This window comes from Salvelinus alpinus, chromosome 34 (genome assembly GCF_045679555.1).
Source record: "Salvelinus alpinus chromosome 34, SLU_Salpinus.1, whole genome shotgun sequence".
NCBI lineage: Eukaryota > Metazoa > Chordata > Actinopteri > Salmoniformes > Salmonidae > Salvelinus > Salvelinus alpinus.
In genome coordinates, this window is record NC_092119.1 from 15,346,594 (window position 1) to 15,365,943 (window position 19,350).

Genomic DNA, 19,350 nt, shown 5'->3' on the forward strand with positions numbered 1-19,350 from the left:
TATTGTCATCATGCCCCAAGTTGAGAGCACTAATACTCCCACTTGACCTGTTACAACTAGTATTGAATCTGCTGACGTGGTTGGCCCACTTAGCTATCTTAAGATGAATCCACTAACTGTAAATCACTCTGGAGAAGAGGGTCTGCTAATTGACTAAAATGTCTTCAGTGAATGTTACATTGGCTACATTGTAATAACAATGAGAGACGGAGGCTGGGAGAGCGAGAGGGATAGAGATGTGATTGTGTTGATTAACAGATTGTGTGTATGAGCAGTCATGTAATATTTTGTAGTAGGACCTAAACTATTTTATTGTCCAATGTGAATAAGAAATGTGTATTCTTTCGGTCTTGTGAGAGGCTCTACGCAGCACATTCATCCACAGAGCTGCGGCCCTTGTCTGCAAACTTTTTCGTAGATCTCGATGTTCTGTCTTGCCAACTGTTAGTTATTGTCATGCCAGTTTGGTATGACAGTGACTATAGGAGTTGGCAGGACAACACAGTGGATTTGGGACCAGGCCATGACAAAGACGATAAGAATTGGCATGACAACACAAACAGATCTAGGAAGAGGCTATTATTTAACATGACAACAACCGTAGGAGTTACCAAGACAAGACAGCACAAACCGATCTGGGACCAAGCTAGCAGACAAGATTGTCTGTGAACATAGAGGTTACCAAGACAAGACAGCACAAACCGATCTGGGACCAAGCTAGCAGACAAGGTTGTCTGTGAACATAGAGGTTACCAAGACAAGACAGCACAAACCGATCTGGGACCAAGCTAGCAGACAAGGTTGTCTGTGAACATAGAGGTTACCAAGACAAGACAGCACAAACCGATCTGGGACCAAGCTAGCAGACAAGGTTGTCTGTGAACATAGAGGTTACCAAGACAAGACAGCACAAACCGATCTGGGACCAAGCTAGCAGACAAGGTTGTCTGTGAACATAGAGGTTACCAAGACAAGACAGCACAAACCGATCTGGGACCAAGCTAGCAGACAAGGTTGTCTGTGAACATAGAGGTTACCAAGACAAGACAGCACAAACCGATCTGGGACCAAGCTAGCAGACAAGGTTGTCTGTGAACATAGAGGTTACCAAGACAAGACAGCACAAACCGATCTGGGACCAAGCTAGCAGACAAGGTTGTCTGTGAACATAGAGGTTACCAAGACAAGACAGCACAAACCGATCTGGGACCAAGCTAGCAGACAAGGTTGTCTGTGAACATAGAGGTTACCAAGACAAGACAGCACAAACCGATCTGGGACCAAGCTAGCAGACAAGGTTGTCTGTGAACATAGAGGTTACCAAGACAAGACAGCACAAACCGATCTGGGACCAAGCTAGCAGACAAGGTTGTCTGTGAACATAGAGGTTACCAAGACAAGACAGCACAAACCGATCTGGGACCAAGCTAGCAGACAAGGTTGTCTGTGAACATAGAGGTTACCAAGACAAGACAGCACAAACCGATCTGGGACCAAGCTAGCAGACAAGGTTGTCTGTGAACATAGAGGTTACCAAGACAAGGACACAGCACAAACCGATCTGGGACCAAGCTAGCAGACAAGGTTGTCTGTGAACATAGAGGTTACCAAGACAAGACAGCACAAACCGATCTGGGACCAAGCTAGCAGACAAGGTTGTCTGTGAACATAGAGGTTACCAAGACAAGACAGCACAAACCGATCTGGGACCAAGCTAGCAGACAAGGTTGTCTGTGAACATAGAGGTTACCAAGACAAGACAGCACAAACCGATCTGGGACCAAGCTAGCAGACAAGGTTGTCTGTGAACATAGAGGTTACCAAGACAAGACAGCACAAACCGATCTGGGACCAAGCTAGCAGACAAGGTTGTCTGTGAACATAGAGGTTACCAAGACAAGACAGCACAAACCGATCTGGGACCAAGCTAGCAGACAAGGTTGTCTGTGAACATAGAGGTTACCAAGACAAGACAGCACAAACCGATCTGGGACCAAGCTAGCAGACAAGGTTGTCTGTGAACATAGAGGTTACCAAGACAAGACAGCACAAACCGATCTGGGACCAAGCTAGCAGACAAGGTTGTCTGTGAACATAGAGGTTACCAAGACAAGACAGCACAAACCGATCTGGGACCAAGCTAGCAGACAAGGTTGTCTGTGAACATAGAGGTTACCAAGACAAGACAGCACAAACCGATCTGGGACCAAGCTAGCAGACAAGGTTGTCTGTGAACATAGAGGTTACCAAGACAAGACAGCACAAACCGATCTGGGACCAAGCTAGCAGACAAGGTTGTCTGTGAACATAGAGGTTACCAAGACAAGACAGCACAAACCGATCTGGGACCAAGCTAGCAGACAAGGTTGTCTGTGAACATAGAGGTTACCAAGACAAGACAGCACAAACCGATCTGGGACCAAGCTAGCAGACAAGGTTGTCTGTGAACATAGAGGTTACCAAGACAAGACAGCACAAACCGATCTGGGACCAAGCTAGCAGACAAGGTTGTCTGTGAACATAGAGGTTACCAAGACAAGACAGCACAAACCGATCTGGGACCAAGCTAGCAGACAAGGTTGTCTGTGAACATAGAGGTTACCAAGACAAGACAGCACAAACCGATCTGGGACCAAGCTAGCAGACAAGGTTGTCTGTGAACATAGAGGTTACCAAGACAAGACAGCACAAACCGATCTGGGACCAAGCTAGCAGACAAGGTTGTCTGTGAACATAGAGGTTACCAAGACAAGACAGCACAAACCGATCTGGGACCAAGCTAGCAGACAAGGTTGTCTGTGAACATAGAGGTTACCAAGACAAGACAGCACAAACCGATCTGGGACCAAGCTAGCAGACAAGGTTGTCTGTGAACATAGAGGTTACCAAGACAAGACAGCACAAACCGATCTGGGACCAAGCTAGCAGACAAGGTTGTCTGTGAACATAGAGGTTACCAAGACAAGACAGCACAAACCGATCTGGGACCAAGCTAGCAGACAAGGTTGTCTGTGAACATAGAGGTTACCAAGACAAGACAGCACAAACCGATCTGGGACCAAGCTAGCAGACAAGGTTGTCTGTGAACATAGAGGTTACCAAGACAAGACAGCACAAACCGATCTGGGACCAAGCTAGCAGACAAGGTTGTCTGTGAACATAGAGGTTACCAAGACAAGACAGCACAAACCGATCTGGGACCAAGCTAGCAGACAAGGTTGTCTGTGAACATAGAGGTTACCAAGACAAGACAGCACAAACCGATCTGGGACCAAGCTAGCAGACAAGGTTGTCTGTGAACATAGAGGTTACCAAGACAAGACAGCACAAACCGATCTGGGACCAAGCTAGCAGACAAGGTTGTCTGTGAACATAGAGGTTACCAAGACAAGACAGCACAAACCGATCTGGGACCAAGCTAGCAGACAAGGTTGTCTGTGAACATAGAGGTTACCAAGACAAGACAGCACAAACCGATCTGGGACCAAGCTAGCAGACAAGGTTGTCTGTGAACATAGAGGTTACCAAGACAAGACAGCACAAACCGATCTGGGACCAAGCTAGCAGACAAGGTTGTCTGTGAACATAGAGGTTACCAAGACAAGACAGCACAAACCGATCTGGGACCAAGCTAGCAGACAAGGTTGTCTGTGAACATAGAGGTTACCAAGACAAGACAGCACAAACCGATCTGGGACCAAGCTAGCAGACAAGGTTGTCTGTGAACATAGAGGTTACCAAGACAAGACAGCACAAACCGATCTGGGACCAAGCTAGCAGACAAGGTTGTCTGTGAACATAGAGGTTACCAAGACAAGACAGCACAAACCGATCTGGGACCAAGCTAGCAGACAAGGTTGTCTGTGAACATAGAGGTTACCAAGACAAGACAGCACAAACCGATCTGGGACCAAGCTAGCAGACAAGGTTGTCTGTGAACATAGAGGTTACCAAGACAAGACAGCACAAACCGATCTGGGACCAAGCTAGCAGACAAGGTTGTCTGTGAACATAGAGGTTACCAAGACAAGACAGCACAAACCGATCTGGGACCAAGCTAGCAGACAAGGTTGTCTGTGAACATAGAGGTTACCAAGACAAGACAGCACAAACCGATCTGGGACCAAGCTAGCAGACAAGGTTGTCTGTGAACATAGAGGTTACCAAGACAAGACAGCACAAACCGATCTGGGACCAAGCTAGCAGACAAGGTTGTCTGTGAACATAGAGGTTACCAAGACAAGACAGCACAAACCGATCTGGGACCAAGCTAGCAGACAAGGTTGTCTGTGAACATAGAGGTTACCAAGACAAGACAGCACAAACCGATCTGGGACCAAGCTAGCAGACAAGGTTGTCTGTGAACATAGAGGTTACCAAGACAAGACAGCACAAACCGATCTGGGACCAAGCTAGCAGACAAGGTTGTCTGTGAACATAGAGGTTACCAAGACAAGACAGCACAAACCGATCTGGGACCAAGCTAGCAGACAAGGTTGTCTGTGAACATAGAGGTTACCAAGACAAGACAGCACAAACCGATCTGGGACCAAGCTAGCAGACAAGGTTGTCTGTGAACATAGAGGTTACCAAGACAAGACAGCACAAGCCGATCTGGGACCAAGCTAGCAGACAAGGTTGTCTGTGAACATGAGGTTACAAGACAAGACAGCACAAACCGATCTGGGACCAAGCTAGCAGACAAGGTTGTCTGTGAACATAGAGGTTACCAAGACAAGACAGCACAAACCGATCTGGGACCAAGCTAGCAGACAAGGTTGTCTGTGAACATAGAGGTTACCAAGACAAGACAGCACAAACCGATCTGGGACCAAGCTAGCAGACAAGGTTGTCTGTGAACATAGAGGTTACCAAGACAAGACAGCACAAACCGATCTGGGACCAAGCTAGCAGACAAGGTTGTCTGTGAACATAGAGGTTACCAAGACAAGACAGCACAAACCGATCTGGGACCAAGCTAGCAGACAAGGTTGCCTGTGAACATAGAGGTTACCAAGACAAGACAGCACAAACCGATCTGGGACCAAGCTAGCAGACAAGGTTGTCTGTGAACATAGAGGTTACCAAGACAAGACAGCACAAACCGATCTGGGACCAAGCTAGCAGACAAGGTTGTTTGTGAACATAGAGGTTACCAAGACAAGACAGCACAAACCGATCTGGGACCAAGCTAGCAGACAAGGTTGTCTGTGAACATAGAGGTTACCAAGACAAGACAGCACAAACCGATCTGGGACCAAGCTAGCAGACAAGGTTGTCTGTGAACATAGAGGTTACCAAGACAAGACAGCACAAACCGATCTGGGAACAAGCTAGCAGACAAGGTTGTCTGTGAACATAGAGGTTACCAAGACAAGACAGCACAAACAGATCTGGGACCAAGCTAGCAGACAAGGTTGTCTTTGAACATAGAGGTTACCAAGACAAGACAGCACAAACAGATCTGGGACCAAGCTAGCAGACAAGGTTGTCTGTGAACATAGAGGTTACCAAGACAAGACAGCACAAACCGATCTGGGACCAAGCTAGCAGACAAGGTTGTCTGTGAACATAGAGGTTACCAAGACAAGACAGCACAAACCGATCTGGGACCAAGCTAGCAGACAAGGCTGTCTGTGAACATAGAGGTTACCAAGACAAGACAGCACAAACCGATCTGGGACCAAGCTAGCAGACAAGGCTGTCTGTGAACATAGAGGTTACCAAGACAAGACAGCACAAACCGATCTGGGACCAAGCTAGCAGACAAGGCTGTCTGTGAACATAGAGGTTACCAAGACAAGACAGCACAAACCGATCTGGGACCAAGCTAGCAGACAAGGTTGTCTGTGAACATAGAGGTTACCAAGACAAGACAGCACAAACCGATCTGGGACCAAGCTAGCAGACAAGGTTGTCTGTGAACATAGAGGTTACCAAGACAAGACAGCACAAACCGATCTGGGACCAAGCTAGCAGACAAGGTTGTCTGTGAACATAGAGGTTACCAAGACAAGACAGCACAAACCGATCTGGGACCAAGCTAGCAGACAAGGTTGTCTGTGAACATAGAGGTTACCAAGACAAGACAGCACAAACCGATCTGGGACCAAGCTAGCAGACAAGGTTGTCTGTGAACATAGAGGTTACCAAGACAAGACAGCACAAACCGATCTGGGACCAAGCTAGCAGACAAGGTTGTCTGTGAACATAGAGGTTACCAAGACAAGACAGCACAAACCGATCTGGGACCAAGCTAGCAGACAAGGTTGTCTGTGAACATAGAGGTTACCAAGACAAGACAGCACAAACCGATCTGGGACCAAGCTAGCAGACAAGGTTGTCTGTGAACATAGAGGTTACCAAGACAAGACAGCACAAACCGATCTGGGACCAAGCTAGCAGACAAGGTTTTCTGTGAACATAGAGGTTACCAAGACAAGACAGCACAAACCGATCTGGGACCAAGCTAGCAGACAAGGTTGTCTGTGAACATAGAGGTTACCAAGACAAGACAGCACAAACCGATCTGGGACCAAGCTAGCAGACAAGGTTGTCTGTGAACATAGAGGTTACCAAGACAAGACAGCACAAACCGATCTGGGACCAAGCTAGCAGACAAGGTTGTCTGTGAACATAGAGGTTACCAAGACAAGACAGCACAAACCGATCTGGGACCAAGCTAGCAGACAAGGTTGTCTGTGAACATAGAGGTTACCAAGACAAGACAGCACAAACCGATCTGGGACCAAGCTAGCAGACAAGGTTGTCTGTGAACATAGAGGTTACCAAGACAAGACAGCACAAACCGATCTGGGACCAAGCTAGCAGACAAGGTTGTCTGTGAACATAGAGGTTACCAAGACAAGACAGCACAAACCGATCTGGGACCAAGCTAGCAGACAAGGTTGTCTGTGAACATAGAGGTTACCAAGACAAGACAGCACAAACCGATCTGGGACCAAGCTAGCAGACAAGGTTGTCTGTGAACATAGAGGTTACCAAGACAAGACAGCACAAACCGATCTGGGACCAAGCTAGCAGACAAGGTTGTCTGTGAACATAGAGGTTACCAAGACAAGACAGCACAAACCGATCTGGGACCAAGCTAGCAGACAAGGTTGTCTGTGAACATAGAGGTTACCAAGACAAGACAGCACAAACCGATCTGGGACCAAGCTAGCAGACAAGGTTGTCTGTGAACATAGAGGTTACCAAGACAAGACAGCACAAACCGATCTGGGACCAAGCTAGCAGACAAGGTTGTCTGTGAACATAGAGGTTACCAAGACAAGACAGCACAAACCGATCTGGGACCAAGCTAGCAGACAAGGTTGTCTGTGAACATAGAGGTTACCAAGACAAGACAGCACAAACCGATCTGGGACCAAGCTAGCAGACAAGGTTGTCTGTGAACATAGAGGTTACCAAGACAAGACAGCACAAACCGATCTGGGACCAAGCTAGCAGACAAGGTTGTCTGTGAACATAGAGGTTACCAAGACAAGACAGCACAAACCGATCTGGGACCAAGCTAGCAGACAAGGTTGCCTGTGAACATAGAGGTTACCAAGACAAGACAGCACAAACCGATCTGGGACCAAGCTAGCAGACAAGGTTGTCTGTGAACATAGAGGTTACCAAGACAAGACAGCACAAACCGATCTGGGACCAAGCTAGCAGACAAGGTTGTTTGTGAACATAGAGGTTACCAAGACAAGACAGCACAAACCGATCTGGGACCAAGCTAGCAGACAAGGTTGTCTGTGAACATAGAGGTTACCAAGACAAGACAGCACAAACCGATCTGGGACCAAGCTAGCAGACAAGGTTGTCTGTGAACATAGAGGTTACCAAGACAAGACAGCACAAACCGATCTGGGAACAAGCTAGCAGACAAGGTTGTCTGTGAACATAGAGGTTACCAAGACAAGACAGCACAAACAGATCTGGGACCAAGCTAGCAGACAAGGTTGTCTTTGAACATAGAGGTTACCAAGACAAGACAGCACAAACAGATCTGGGACCAAGCTAGCAGACAAGGTTGTCTGTGAACATAGAGGTTACCAAGACAAGACAGCACAAACCGATCTGGGACCAAGCTAGCAGACAAGGTTGTCTGTGAACATAGAGGTTACCAAGACAAGACAGCACAAACCGATCTGGGACCAAGCTAGCAGACAAGGCTGTCTGTGAACATAGAGGTTACCAAGACAAGACAGCACAAACCGATCTGGGACCAAGCTAGCAGACAAGGTTGTCTGTGAACATAGAGGTTACCAAGACAAGACAGCACAAACCGATCTGGGACCAAGCTAGCAGACAAGGTTGTCTGTGAACATAGAGGTTACCAAGACAAGACAGCACAAACCGATCTGGGACCAAGCTAGCAGACAAGGTTGTCTGTGAACATAGAGGTTACCAAGACAAGACAGCACAAACCGATCTGGGACCAAGCTAGCAGACAAGGTTGTCTGTGAACATAGAGGTTACCAAGACAAGACAGCACAAACCGATCTGGGACCAAGCTAGCAGACAAGGTTGTCTGTGAACATAGAGGTTACCAAGACAAGACAGCACAAACCGATCTGGGACCAAGCTAGCAGACAAGGTTGTCTGTGAACATAGAGGTTACCAAGACAAGACAGCACAAACCGATCTGGGACCAAGCTAGCAGACAAGGTTGTCTGTGAACATAGAGGTTACCAAGACAAGACAGCACAAACCGATCTGGGACCAAGCTAGCAGACAAGGTTGTCTGTGAACATAGAGGTTACCAAGACAAGACAGCACAAACCGATCTGGGACCAAGCTAGCAGACAAGGTTGTCTGTGAACATAGAGGTTACCAAGACAAGACAGCACAAACCGATCTGGGACCAAGCTAGCAGACAAGGTTGTCTGTGAACATAGAGGTTACCAAGACAAGACAGCACAAACGGGCATAGGACCAGGCCATTGTCTGCTGGTAGCAGCTGGAGTGGTGCCAAGAACCTCTCTGTCTGACGAAGCAGAGGCAGCAAGACTCAGTGGTCTGTAGAAGAATGACCCTTAGAGGAACAGCTAACAGGCCAGCTCTTTAATCTGCTCTGTTCTAGAAACCCCTCAGATGTTCCTTAATGTATAACTTTCAATTGACCACTCAGAACTCAATCTAGAGTTCAAAAGCCGGATATAAAACCATAGTTGATTTCTAACAGGACTGACCTCTCAAACTCAATAATGACTCCTAGGGCTGGTTTCCCCGACACAAACTCTCCATTGATGTAAAGCCAAAGGGACAGATTCGTAGTGACAGACTCTAAACATGCACTCCATGACACACTGGAAAGTTCTGGGGGGAGGGCACAAACTGAAGGGCTTGAAATTTAAGTCATAGTTGGGTCTCAACAGGTGTGTACTTACTAGGAACCAAACAGAAGCAAACAGAACGAAACGGGGAGGGACCTACCTGAATTTGTCCAATAGAAACTATTGTTTAACTGTTTGGACTAATGATTACACCCCTGGACTGACCTCTCAGAAACTGAATCTAAAGCAGGGATCATCAACTAGATTTTTTTTTAATTGGGGGGGCAGAACATAATTACAAATTGAACGCAAGATACACAGACATCTGTTCAGACCCTGTGTCTGCATGGAAACGCAAGATACACAGACATCTGTTCAGACCCTGTGTCTGCATGGAAACGCAAGATACACAGACATCTGTTCAGACCCTGTGTCTGCATGGAAACCAAAGTCACACACATAGTTGACTTTTCCGGGTAAATGGTTTGGAATGAGCAGAGTAGTGGAATCTGACATTTGTGGCCTGTTGCTGTATTGTTTTTTTATTTATTTTATTTAACTAGGCTAACTAAGTATGTTAACTAAGTATGTTATGAACAAATTCTTATTTACAATGACGGCCTACCAAAAGGCAAAAGGCTTCCTGCGGGGACGGGGACTGGGATTAAAATAATATATATACAGTCGTGGCCAAAAGTTTTGAGAATGACACAAATATTCATTTCCACAAAGTTTGCTGCTTCGGTGTCTTTAGATATTTTTGTCAGATGTTACTATGGAATACTGAAGTATAATTACAAGCATTTCATAAGTGTCAAAGGCTTTTATTGACAATTACATGAAGTGGATGAAATAGTCAATATTTGCAGTGTTGACCCTTCTTGCATAATCAATGCTTGGAGTTTGTCAGAATTTGTGGGTTTTTGTTTGTCCACCCGCCTCTTGAGGATTGACCACAAGTTCTCAATGGGATTAAGGTCTGGGGAGTTTCCTGGCCATGGACACAAAATATTGATGTTTTGTTCCCCGAGCCACTTAGTTATCACTTTTGCCTTATGGCAAGGTGCTCCATCATAATGGAAGAGGCATTGTTCATCACCAAACTGTTTCTGGATGGTTGGGAGAAGTTGCTCTCGGAGGATGTGTTGGTACCATTCTTTATTCATGGCTGTGTTCTTAGGCAAAATTGTGAATGAGCCCACTCCCTTGGCTGAGAAGCAACCCCCCACATGAATGGTCTCAGGATGCTTTACTATTGGCATGACACAGGACTGATGGAAGCGCTCACCTTGTCTTCTCTGGACAAGATTTTTTCCGGATGCCCCAAACAATCGGAAAGGGGATTCATCAGAGAAAATTACTTTACCCCAGTCCTCAGCATTCCAATCCCTGTACTTTTTGCAGAATATCAGTCTCTCCCTTTCCTGGAGAGAAGTGGCTTCTTTGCTGCCCTTCTTGACACCAGGCCATCCTCCAAAAGTCTTCGCCTCACTGTGCGTGCAGATGCACTCACACCTGCCTGCTGCCATTCCTGAGCAAGCTCTGTACTGGTGGTGCCCCGATCCCGCAGCTGAATCAACTTTAGGAGATGGTCCGCCTGAACCCTTCACAACAATTGAACCGCTCTCCTTGAAGTTCTTGATGATCCGATAAATGGTTGATTTAGGTGCAATCTTACTGGCAGCAATATCCTTGCCTGAGAAGCCCTTTTTGTGCAAAGCAATGATGAAGGCACGTGTTTCCTTGCAGGTAACCATGATTGACAGAGGAAGAACAATGATTCCAAGCACCACCCTCCTTTTGAAGCTTCCAGTCTGTTATTCGAACTCAATCAGCATGACAGAGTGATCTCCAGCCTTGTCCTCGTCAACCCTCACACCTGTGTTAACGAGGGAATTACTGACATGATGTCAGGTGGTCCTTTTGTGGCAGGGCTGAAATGCAGTGGAAATGTTTTTTGGGGATTCAGTTCATTTGCATGGCAAAAAGGGACTTTGCAATTAATTGCAATTCATCTGATCACTCTTCATAACATTCTGGAGTATATGCAAATTGCCATCATACAAACTGAGGCAGCAGACTTTGTGAAAATTCATATTTGTGTCATTCTCAAAATTTTGGCCACGACTATACAGTTGAAGTCGGAAGTTTACATACACCTTAGCCAAATACATTTAAACTCAGTTTTTCACAATTCCTGACATTTAATCCTTGTAAAAATTCCCTGTCTTGGGTCAGTGAGGATCACCACTTTATTTTAAGAATGTGAAATGTCAGAATAATAGTAGAGAGAATTATTTCTTTCAGCTTTTATTTCTTTCATCACATTCCCAGTGGGTCAGAAGTTTACATACACTCAATTAGTATTTGGTAGCATTGCCTTTAAATTGTTTAACTTGGGTCAAACGTTTCAGGTAGCCTTCCACAAGCTTCCCACAATAAGGTGGGTGAATTTTGGCCCATTCCTCCTGACAGAGCTGGTGTAACTGAGTCAGGTTTGTAGGCCTCCTTGCTCGCACACGCTTTTTCAGTTCTGCCCACAAATGTTCTATAAGATTGAGGTCAGGGCTTTGTGATGGCCACTCCAATACCTTGACTTTGTTGTCCTTAAGCCATTTTGCCACAACTTTGGAAGTATGCTTGGGGTCATTGTCCATTTGGAAGACCCATTTGCGACCAAGCTTTACTTCCTGACTGATGTCTTCAGATGTTGCTTCAATATATCCACATAATTTTCCATCCTCATGATGCCATCTATTTTGTGAAGTGCACCAATCCTTCCTTCAGCAAAGCACCCCCACAACATGATGCTGTCACCCCCGTGCTTCACGGTTGGGATGGTGTTCTTCGACTTTCAAGCCTCCCCCTTTTTCCTCCAAACATAACGATGGTCATTATGGCCAAACAGTTATATTTTTGTTTCATCAGACCAGAGGACATTTCTCCAAAAAGTACGATCTTTGTCCCCATATGCAGTTGCAAACTGTAGTTTGGCTTTTTTTATGGCGGTTTTGGAGCAGTGGCTTCTTCCATGCTGAGCGGCCTTTCAGGTTATGTCGATATAGGACTCGTTTTACTGTGGATATAGATACTTTTGTACCTGTTTCCTCCAGCATCTTCACAAGATCCTTTGCTGATGTTCTGGGATTGATTTGCACTTTTTGCACCAAAGTACGCTCATCTCCAGGAGACAGAACGCTTCTCCTTCCTGAGCGGTATGACGGCTGCGTGGTCCCATGGTGTTTGGTTGATTTCTTTTGATTTTCCCATGATGTCAAGCAAAGAGGCACTGAGTTTGAAGGTAGGCCTTGAAATACATCCACAGGTACACCTCCAATTGACTCAAATGATGTCAATTAGCCTATCAGAAGCTTCTAAAGCCATGACATCATTTTCTGTATTTTTCCAAGCTGTTTAAAGGCACAGTCAACTTAGTGTATGTAAACTTCTGACCCACTGGAATTGTGATACAGTGAATTATAAGTGAAATAATCTGTCTGTAAATAATTGTTGGAGAAATGACTTGTGTCATGCACAAAGTAGATGTCCTAACCGACTTGCCAAAACTATAGTTTGTTTTAACAAGAAATGTGTGGTGTGGTTGAAAAACGAGGTTTAATGACTCCAACATAAGTGTATGTAAACTTCTGACTTCAACTGTATGTATTAGATATGCACTACCGTTCAAAAGTTTGGGGTCACTTAGAAATGTCCTTGTTTTTTAAAGAAAAGCACTTTTTTGTCCATTAAAATAACATCAAATTGATCAGAAATACAGTGTAGACATTGTTAATGTTGTAAATGACTATTGTAGCTGGAAACAGCATGTTTTTATGGAATATCTACATAGGTGTACAGAGGCCCATTATCAGCAACCATCACTCCTGTGTTCCAATGGCACGTTGTGTTAGCTAATCCAAGTTTATCATTTTAAAAGGCTAATTGAGCATTTAAACCCTTTTGCAATTATGTTAGCACAGCTGAAAACTGTTGTGCTGATTAAAGAAGTAATAAAACTGGCCTTCTTTAGACTAGTTGAGTATCTGGAGCATCAGCATTTGTGGGTTCGATTACAGGCTCAAAATGGCCAGAAACAAAGACTTTATTCTGAAACTCGTCAGTCTATTCTTGTTCTGGGAAATGAAGGCTATTCCATTTGAGAAATTGCCAAGAAACTGAAGTTCTCGTACAACGCTGTGTACTACTCCCTTCACAGAACAGCGCAAACTGGCTCTAACCAGTATAGAAAGGGTGGGAGGCCCCAGTGCACAACTGAGCAAGAGGACAAGTACATTAGAGTGTCTAGTTTGTCCCTCCCCTTCCTCTCTCCGCCCTCTCGCTCTCTCTCCGCCCCCTCCCTCCCTCTGTCCCTCCCTCCCTCTCCATGCCCCCTCCCTCCCTCCGCCCTCTCCCTCCCTCTGTCCCTCCATGCTCCCTTCCTCCCTCTCCATGCCCCCTCCCTCCCTCCTCCCCCTCCCTCCCTCTGTCCCCCCCTCCCTCCCTCCGCCCCCTCTCTCTGTCCCTCCCCTTACTCTCTCCGCCCCATATGTCCCTCCCCTTTCTCTATCCGCCCCCTCCCTCTCTTAATTTTATTCAAGGGCTTTATTGGCATGAAAACATACAGTATGTTCACATAAACAAAAGTGAAATAAACAAAAATGAACAGTAAACATTACATTCACAGAAGCTCTCTCTCTCTCTCCAGTGTCTTAGAGAGTCCCAGCCGGCTAGAAGAGGAGCATCGTCTCATTGCTCGCTATGCAGCGCGCCTTGCAGCAGAGGCAGGCAACTCCACAGTGAGTTGCTCCACAGTGAGTAGTGAGTGTGTGTGCGTGCGCGTGTGTATGTGTATAGGCTGCCCCAGGGTGGTATTCTGTCAGCCTTTATTTATCCACTTCTTATTATGTAACTGCAGAATGTCCATGAACAGAACAATCATCTCTGCACCCAGAACCAAATCAGATGATGTTAAGGCTGTCACCAGACACTAACATAATCATTACCCACAGTGTACTGTCACCAGACACTAACATAATCATTACCCACAGTGTACTGTCACCAGACACTAACATAATCATTACCCACAGTGTACTGTCACCAGACACTAACATAATCATTACCCACAGTGTACTGTCACCAGACACTAACATAATCATTACCCACAGTGTACTGTCACCAGACACTAACATAATCATTACCCACAGTGTACTGTCACCAGACACTAACATAATCATTACCCACAGTGTACTGTCACCAGACACTAACATAATCATTACCCACAGTGTACTGTCACCAGACACTAACATAATCATTACCCACAGTGTACTGTCACCAGACACTAACATAATCATTACCCACAGTGTACTGTCACCAGACACTAACATAATCTCACCAGACACTAACATAATCATTACCCACAGTGTACTGTCACCAGACACTAACATAATCATTACCCACAGTGTACTGTCACCAGACACTAACATAATCATTACCCACAGTGTACTGTCACCAGACACTAACATAATCATTACCCACAGTGTACTGTCACCAGACACTAACATAATCATTACCCACAGTGTACTGTCACCAGACACTAACATAATCATTACCCACAGTGTACTGTCACCAGACACTAACATAATCATTACCCACAGTGTACTGTCACCAGACACTAACATAATCATTACCCACAGTGTACTGTCACCAGACACTAACATAATCATTACCCACAGTGTACTGTCACCAGACACTAACATAATCATTACCCACAGTGCTGTCAGACACTAACATAATCATTACCCACAGTGTACTGTCACCAGACACTAACATAATCATTACCCACAGTGTACTGTCACCAGACACTAACATAATCATTACCCACAGTGTACTGTCACCAGACACTAACATAATCATTACCCACAGTGTACTGTCACCAGACACTAACATAATCATTACCCACAGTGTACTGTCACCAGACACTAACATAATCATTACCCACAGTGTACTGTCACCAGACACTAACATAATCATTACCCACAGTGTACTGTCACCAGACACTAACATAATCATTACCCACAGTGTACTGTCACCAGACACTAACATAATCATTACCCACAGTGTACTGTCACCAGACACTAACATAATCATTACCCACAGTGTACTGTCACCAGACACTAACATAATCATTACCCACAGTGTACTGTCACCAGACACTAACATAATCATTACCCACAGTGTACTGTCACCAGACACTAACATAATCATTACCCACAGTGTACTGTCACCAGACACTAACATAATCATTACCCACAGTGTACTGTCACCAGACACTAACATAATCATTACCCACAGTGTACTGTCACCAGACACTAACATAATCATTACCCACAGTGTACTGTCACCAGACACTAACATAATCATTACCCACAGTGTACTGTCACCAGACACTAACATAATCATTACCCACAGTGTACTGTCACCAGACACTAACATAATCATTTCCCACAGTGTACTGTCACCAGAAGTGAAGGTAATCATTACCCACAGTGTACTGTCACCAGACAGTAAGGTAATCATTACCCACAGTGTACTGTCACCAGACAGTAAGGTAATCATTACCCACAGTGTACTGTCACCAGACAGTAAGGTAAACATTACCCACAGTGTACTGTCACCAGACAGTAAGGTAATCATTTCCCACAGTGTACTGTCACCAGACAGTAAGGTAATCATTACCCACAGTGTACTATCACCAGACACTAACGTAATCATTACCCACAGTGTACTGTCACCAGACAGTAAGGTAATCATTACCCACAGTGTACTGTCACCAGACACTAACATAATCATTACCCACAGTGTACTGTCACCAGACACTAACATAATCATTACCCACAGTGTACTGTCACCAGACACTAACATAATCATTACCCACAGTGTACTGTCACCAGACACTAACATAATCATTACCCACAGTGTACTGTCACCAGACACTAACATAATCATTACCCACAGTGTACTGTCACCAGACACTAACATAATCATTACCCACAGTGTACTGTCACCAGACACTAACATAATCATTACCCACAGTGTACTGTCACCAGACACTAACATAATCATTACCCACAGTGTACTGTCACCAGACACTAACATAATCATTACCCACAGTGTACTGTCACCAGACACTAACATAATCATTACCCACAGTGTACTGTCACCAGACACTAACATAATCATTACCCACAGTGTGCTGTCACCAGACACTAACATAATCATTACCCACAGTGTACTGTCACCAGACACTAACATAATCATTACCCACAGTGTACTGTCACCAGACACTAACATAATCATTACCCACAGTGTACTGTCACCAGACACTAACATAATCATTACCCACAGTGTACTGTCACCAGACACTAACATAATTATTACCCACAGTGTACTGTCACCAGACACTAACATAATCATTACCCACAGTGTACTGTCACCAGACACTAACATAATCATTACCCACAGTGTACTGTCACCAGACACTAACATAATCATTACCCACAGTGTACTGTCACCAGACACTAACATAATCATTACCCACAGTGTACTGTCACCAGACACTAACATAATCATTACCCACAGTGTACTGTCACCAGACACTAACATAATCATTACCCACAGTGTACTGTCACCAGACACTAACATAATCATTACCCACAGTGTACTGTCACCAGACACTAACATAATCATTACCCACAGTGTACTGTCACCAGACACTAACATAATCATTACCCACAGTGTACTGTCACCAGACACTAACATAATCATTACCCACAGTGTACTGTCACCAGACACTAACATAATCATTACCCACAGTGTACTGTCACCAGACACTAACATAATCATTACCCACAGTGTACTGTCACCAGACACTAACATAATCATTACCCACAGTGTACTGTCACCAGACACTAACATAATCATTACCCACAGTGTACTGTCACCAGACACTAACATAATCATTACCCACAGTGTACTGTCACCAGACACTAACATAATCATTACCCACAGTGTACTGTCACCAGACACTAACATAATCATTACCCACAGTGTACTGTCACCAGACACTAACATAATCATTACCCACAGTGTACTGTCACCAGACACTAACATAATCATTACCCACAGTGTACTGTCACCAGACACTAACATAATCATTACCCACAGTGTACTGTCACCAGACACTAACATAATCATTACCCACAGTGTACTGTCACCAGACACTAACATAATCATTACCCACAGTGTACTGTCACCAGACACTAACATAATTATTACCCACAGTGTACTGTCACCAGACACTAACATAATCATTACCCACAGTGTACTGTCACCAGACACTAACATAATCATTACCCACAGTGTACTGTCACCAGACACTAACATAATCATTACCCACAGTGTACTGTCACCAGACACTAACATAATCATTACCCACAGTGTACTGTCACCAGACACTAACATAATCATTACCCACAGTGTACTGTCACCAGACACTAACATAATCATTTCCCACAGTGTACTGTCACCAGAAGTGAAGGTAATCATTACCCACAGTGTACTGTCACCAGACAGTAAGGTAATCATTACCCACAGTGTACTGTCACCAGACAGTAAGGTAATCATTACCCACAGTGTACTGTCACCAGACAGTAAGGTAAACATTACCCACAGTGTACTGTCACCAGACAGTAAGGTAATCATTTCCCACAGTGTACTGTCACCAGACAGTAAGGTAATCATTACCCACAGTGTACTGTCACCAGACACTAACGTAATCATTACCCACAGTGTACTGTCACCAGACAGTAAGGTAATCATTACCCACAGTGTACTGTCACCAGACACTAACATAATCATTACCCACAGTGTACTGTCACCAGACACTAACATAATCATTACCCACAGTGTACTGTCACCAGACACTAACATAATCATTACCCACAGTGTACTGTCACCAGACACTAACATAATCATTACCCACAGTGTACTGTCACCAGACACTAACATAATCATTACCCACAGTGTACTGTCACCAGACACTAACATAATCATTACCCACAGTGTTCTGTCACCAGACACTAACATAATCATTACCCACAGTGTACTGTCACCAGACACTAACATAATCATTACCCACAGTGTACTGTCACCAGACACTAACATAATCATTACCCACAGTGTACTGTCACCAGACACTAACATAATCATTACCCACAGTGTACTGTCACCAGACACTAACATAAACATTACCCACAGTGTACTGTCACCAGACACTAACATAATCATTACCCACAGTGTACTGTCACCAGACACTAACATAATCATTACCCACAGTGTACTGTCACCAGACACTAACATAATCATTACCCACAGTGTACTGTCACCAGACACTAACATAATCATTACCCACAGTGTACTGTCACCAGACACTAACATAATCATTACCCACAGTGTACTGTCACCAGACACTAACATAATCATTACCCACAGTGTGCTGTCACCAGACACTAACATAATCATTACCCACAGTGTACTGTCACCAGACAGTAAGGTAATCATTTCCCACAGTGTACTGTCACCAGACAGTAAGGTAATCATTTCCCACAGTGTACTGTCACCAGACAGTAAGGTAATCATTACCCACAGTGTACTGTCACCAGACACTAACATAATCATTACCCACAGTGTACTGTCACCAGACACTAACATAATCATTTCCCACAGTGTACTGTCACCAGACACTAACATAATCATTACCCACAGTGTACTGTCACCAGACACTAACATAATCATTACCCACAGTGTACTGTCACCAGACACTAACATAATCATTTCCCACAGTGTACTGTCACCAGAAGTGAAGGTAATCATTACCCACAGTGTACTGTCACCAGACAGTAAGGTAATCATTACCCACAGTGTACTGTCACCAGACAGTAAGGTAATCATTTCCCACAGTGTACTGTCACCAGACAGTAAGGTAATCATTTCCCACAGTGTA

The 19,350-nt window shown here is 44.7% G+C and overlaps 1 protein-coding gene across 15 annotated transcripts in view; it reads left to right on the forward strand.

The window, feature by feature from the left end:
- Nucleotides 1-19,350, forward strand: part of LOC139563604 (dystrobrevin beta-like) — an 84,858-nt gene that overhangs the window by 39,153 nt on the left and 26,355 nt on the right. For 11 of the 15 annotated variants that reach the window (XM_071382431.1, XM_071382421.1, XM_071382420.1 and 8 more), the window contains one exon: nt 13,996-14,101. In XM_071382431.1, the coding sequence (XP_071238532.1) occupies nt 13,996-14,101 (106 nt within the window). The remainder of the gene's footprint in view (nt 1-13,995; nt 14,102-19,350) is intronic. The other 4 variants (XM_071382422.1, XM_071382430.1, XM_071382426.1 and 1 more) reach the window with 1 other exon arrangement.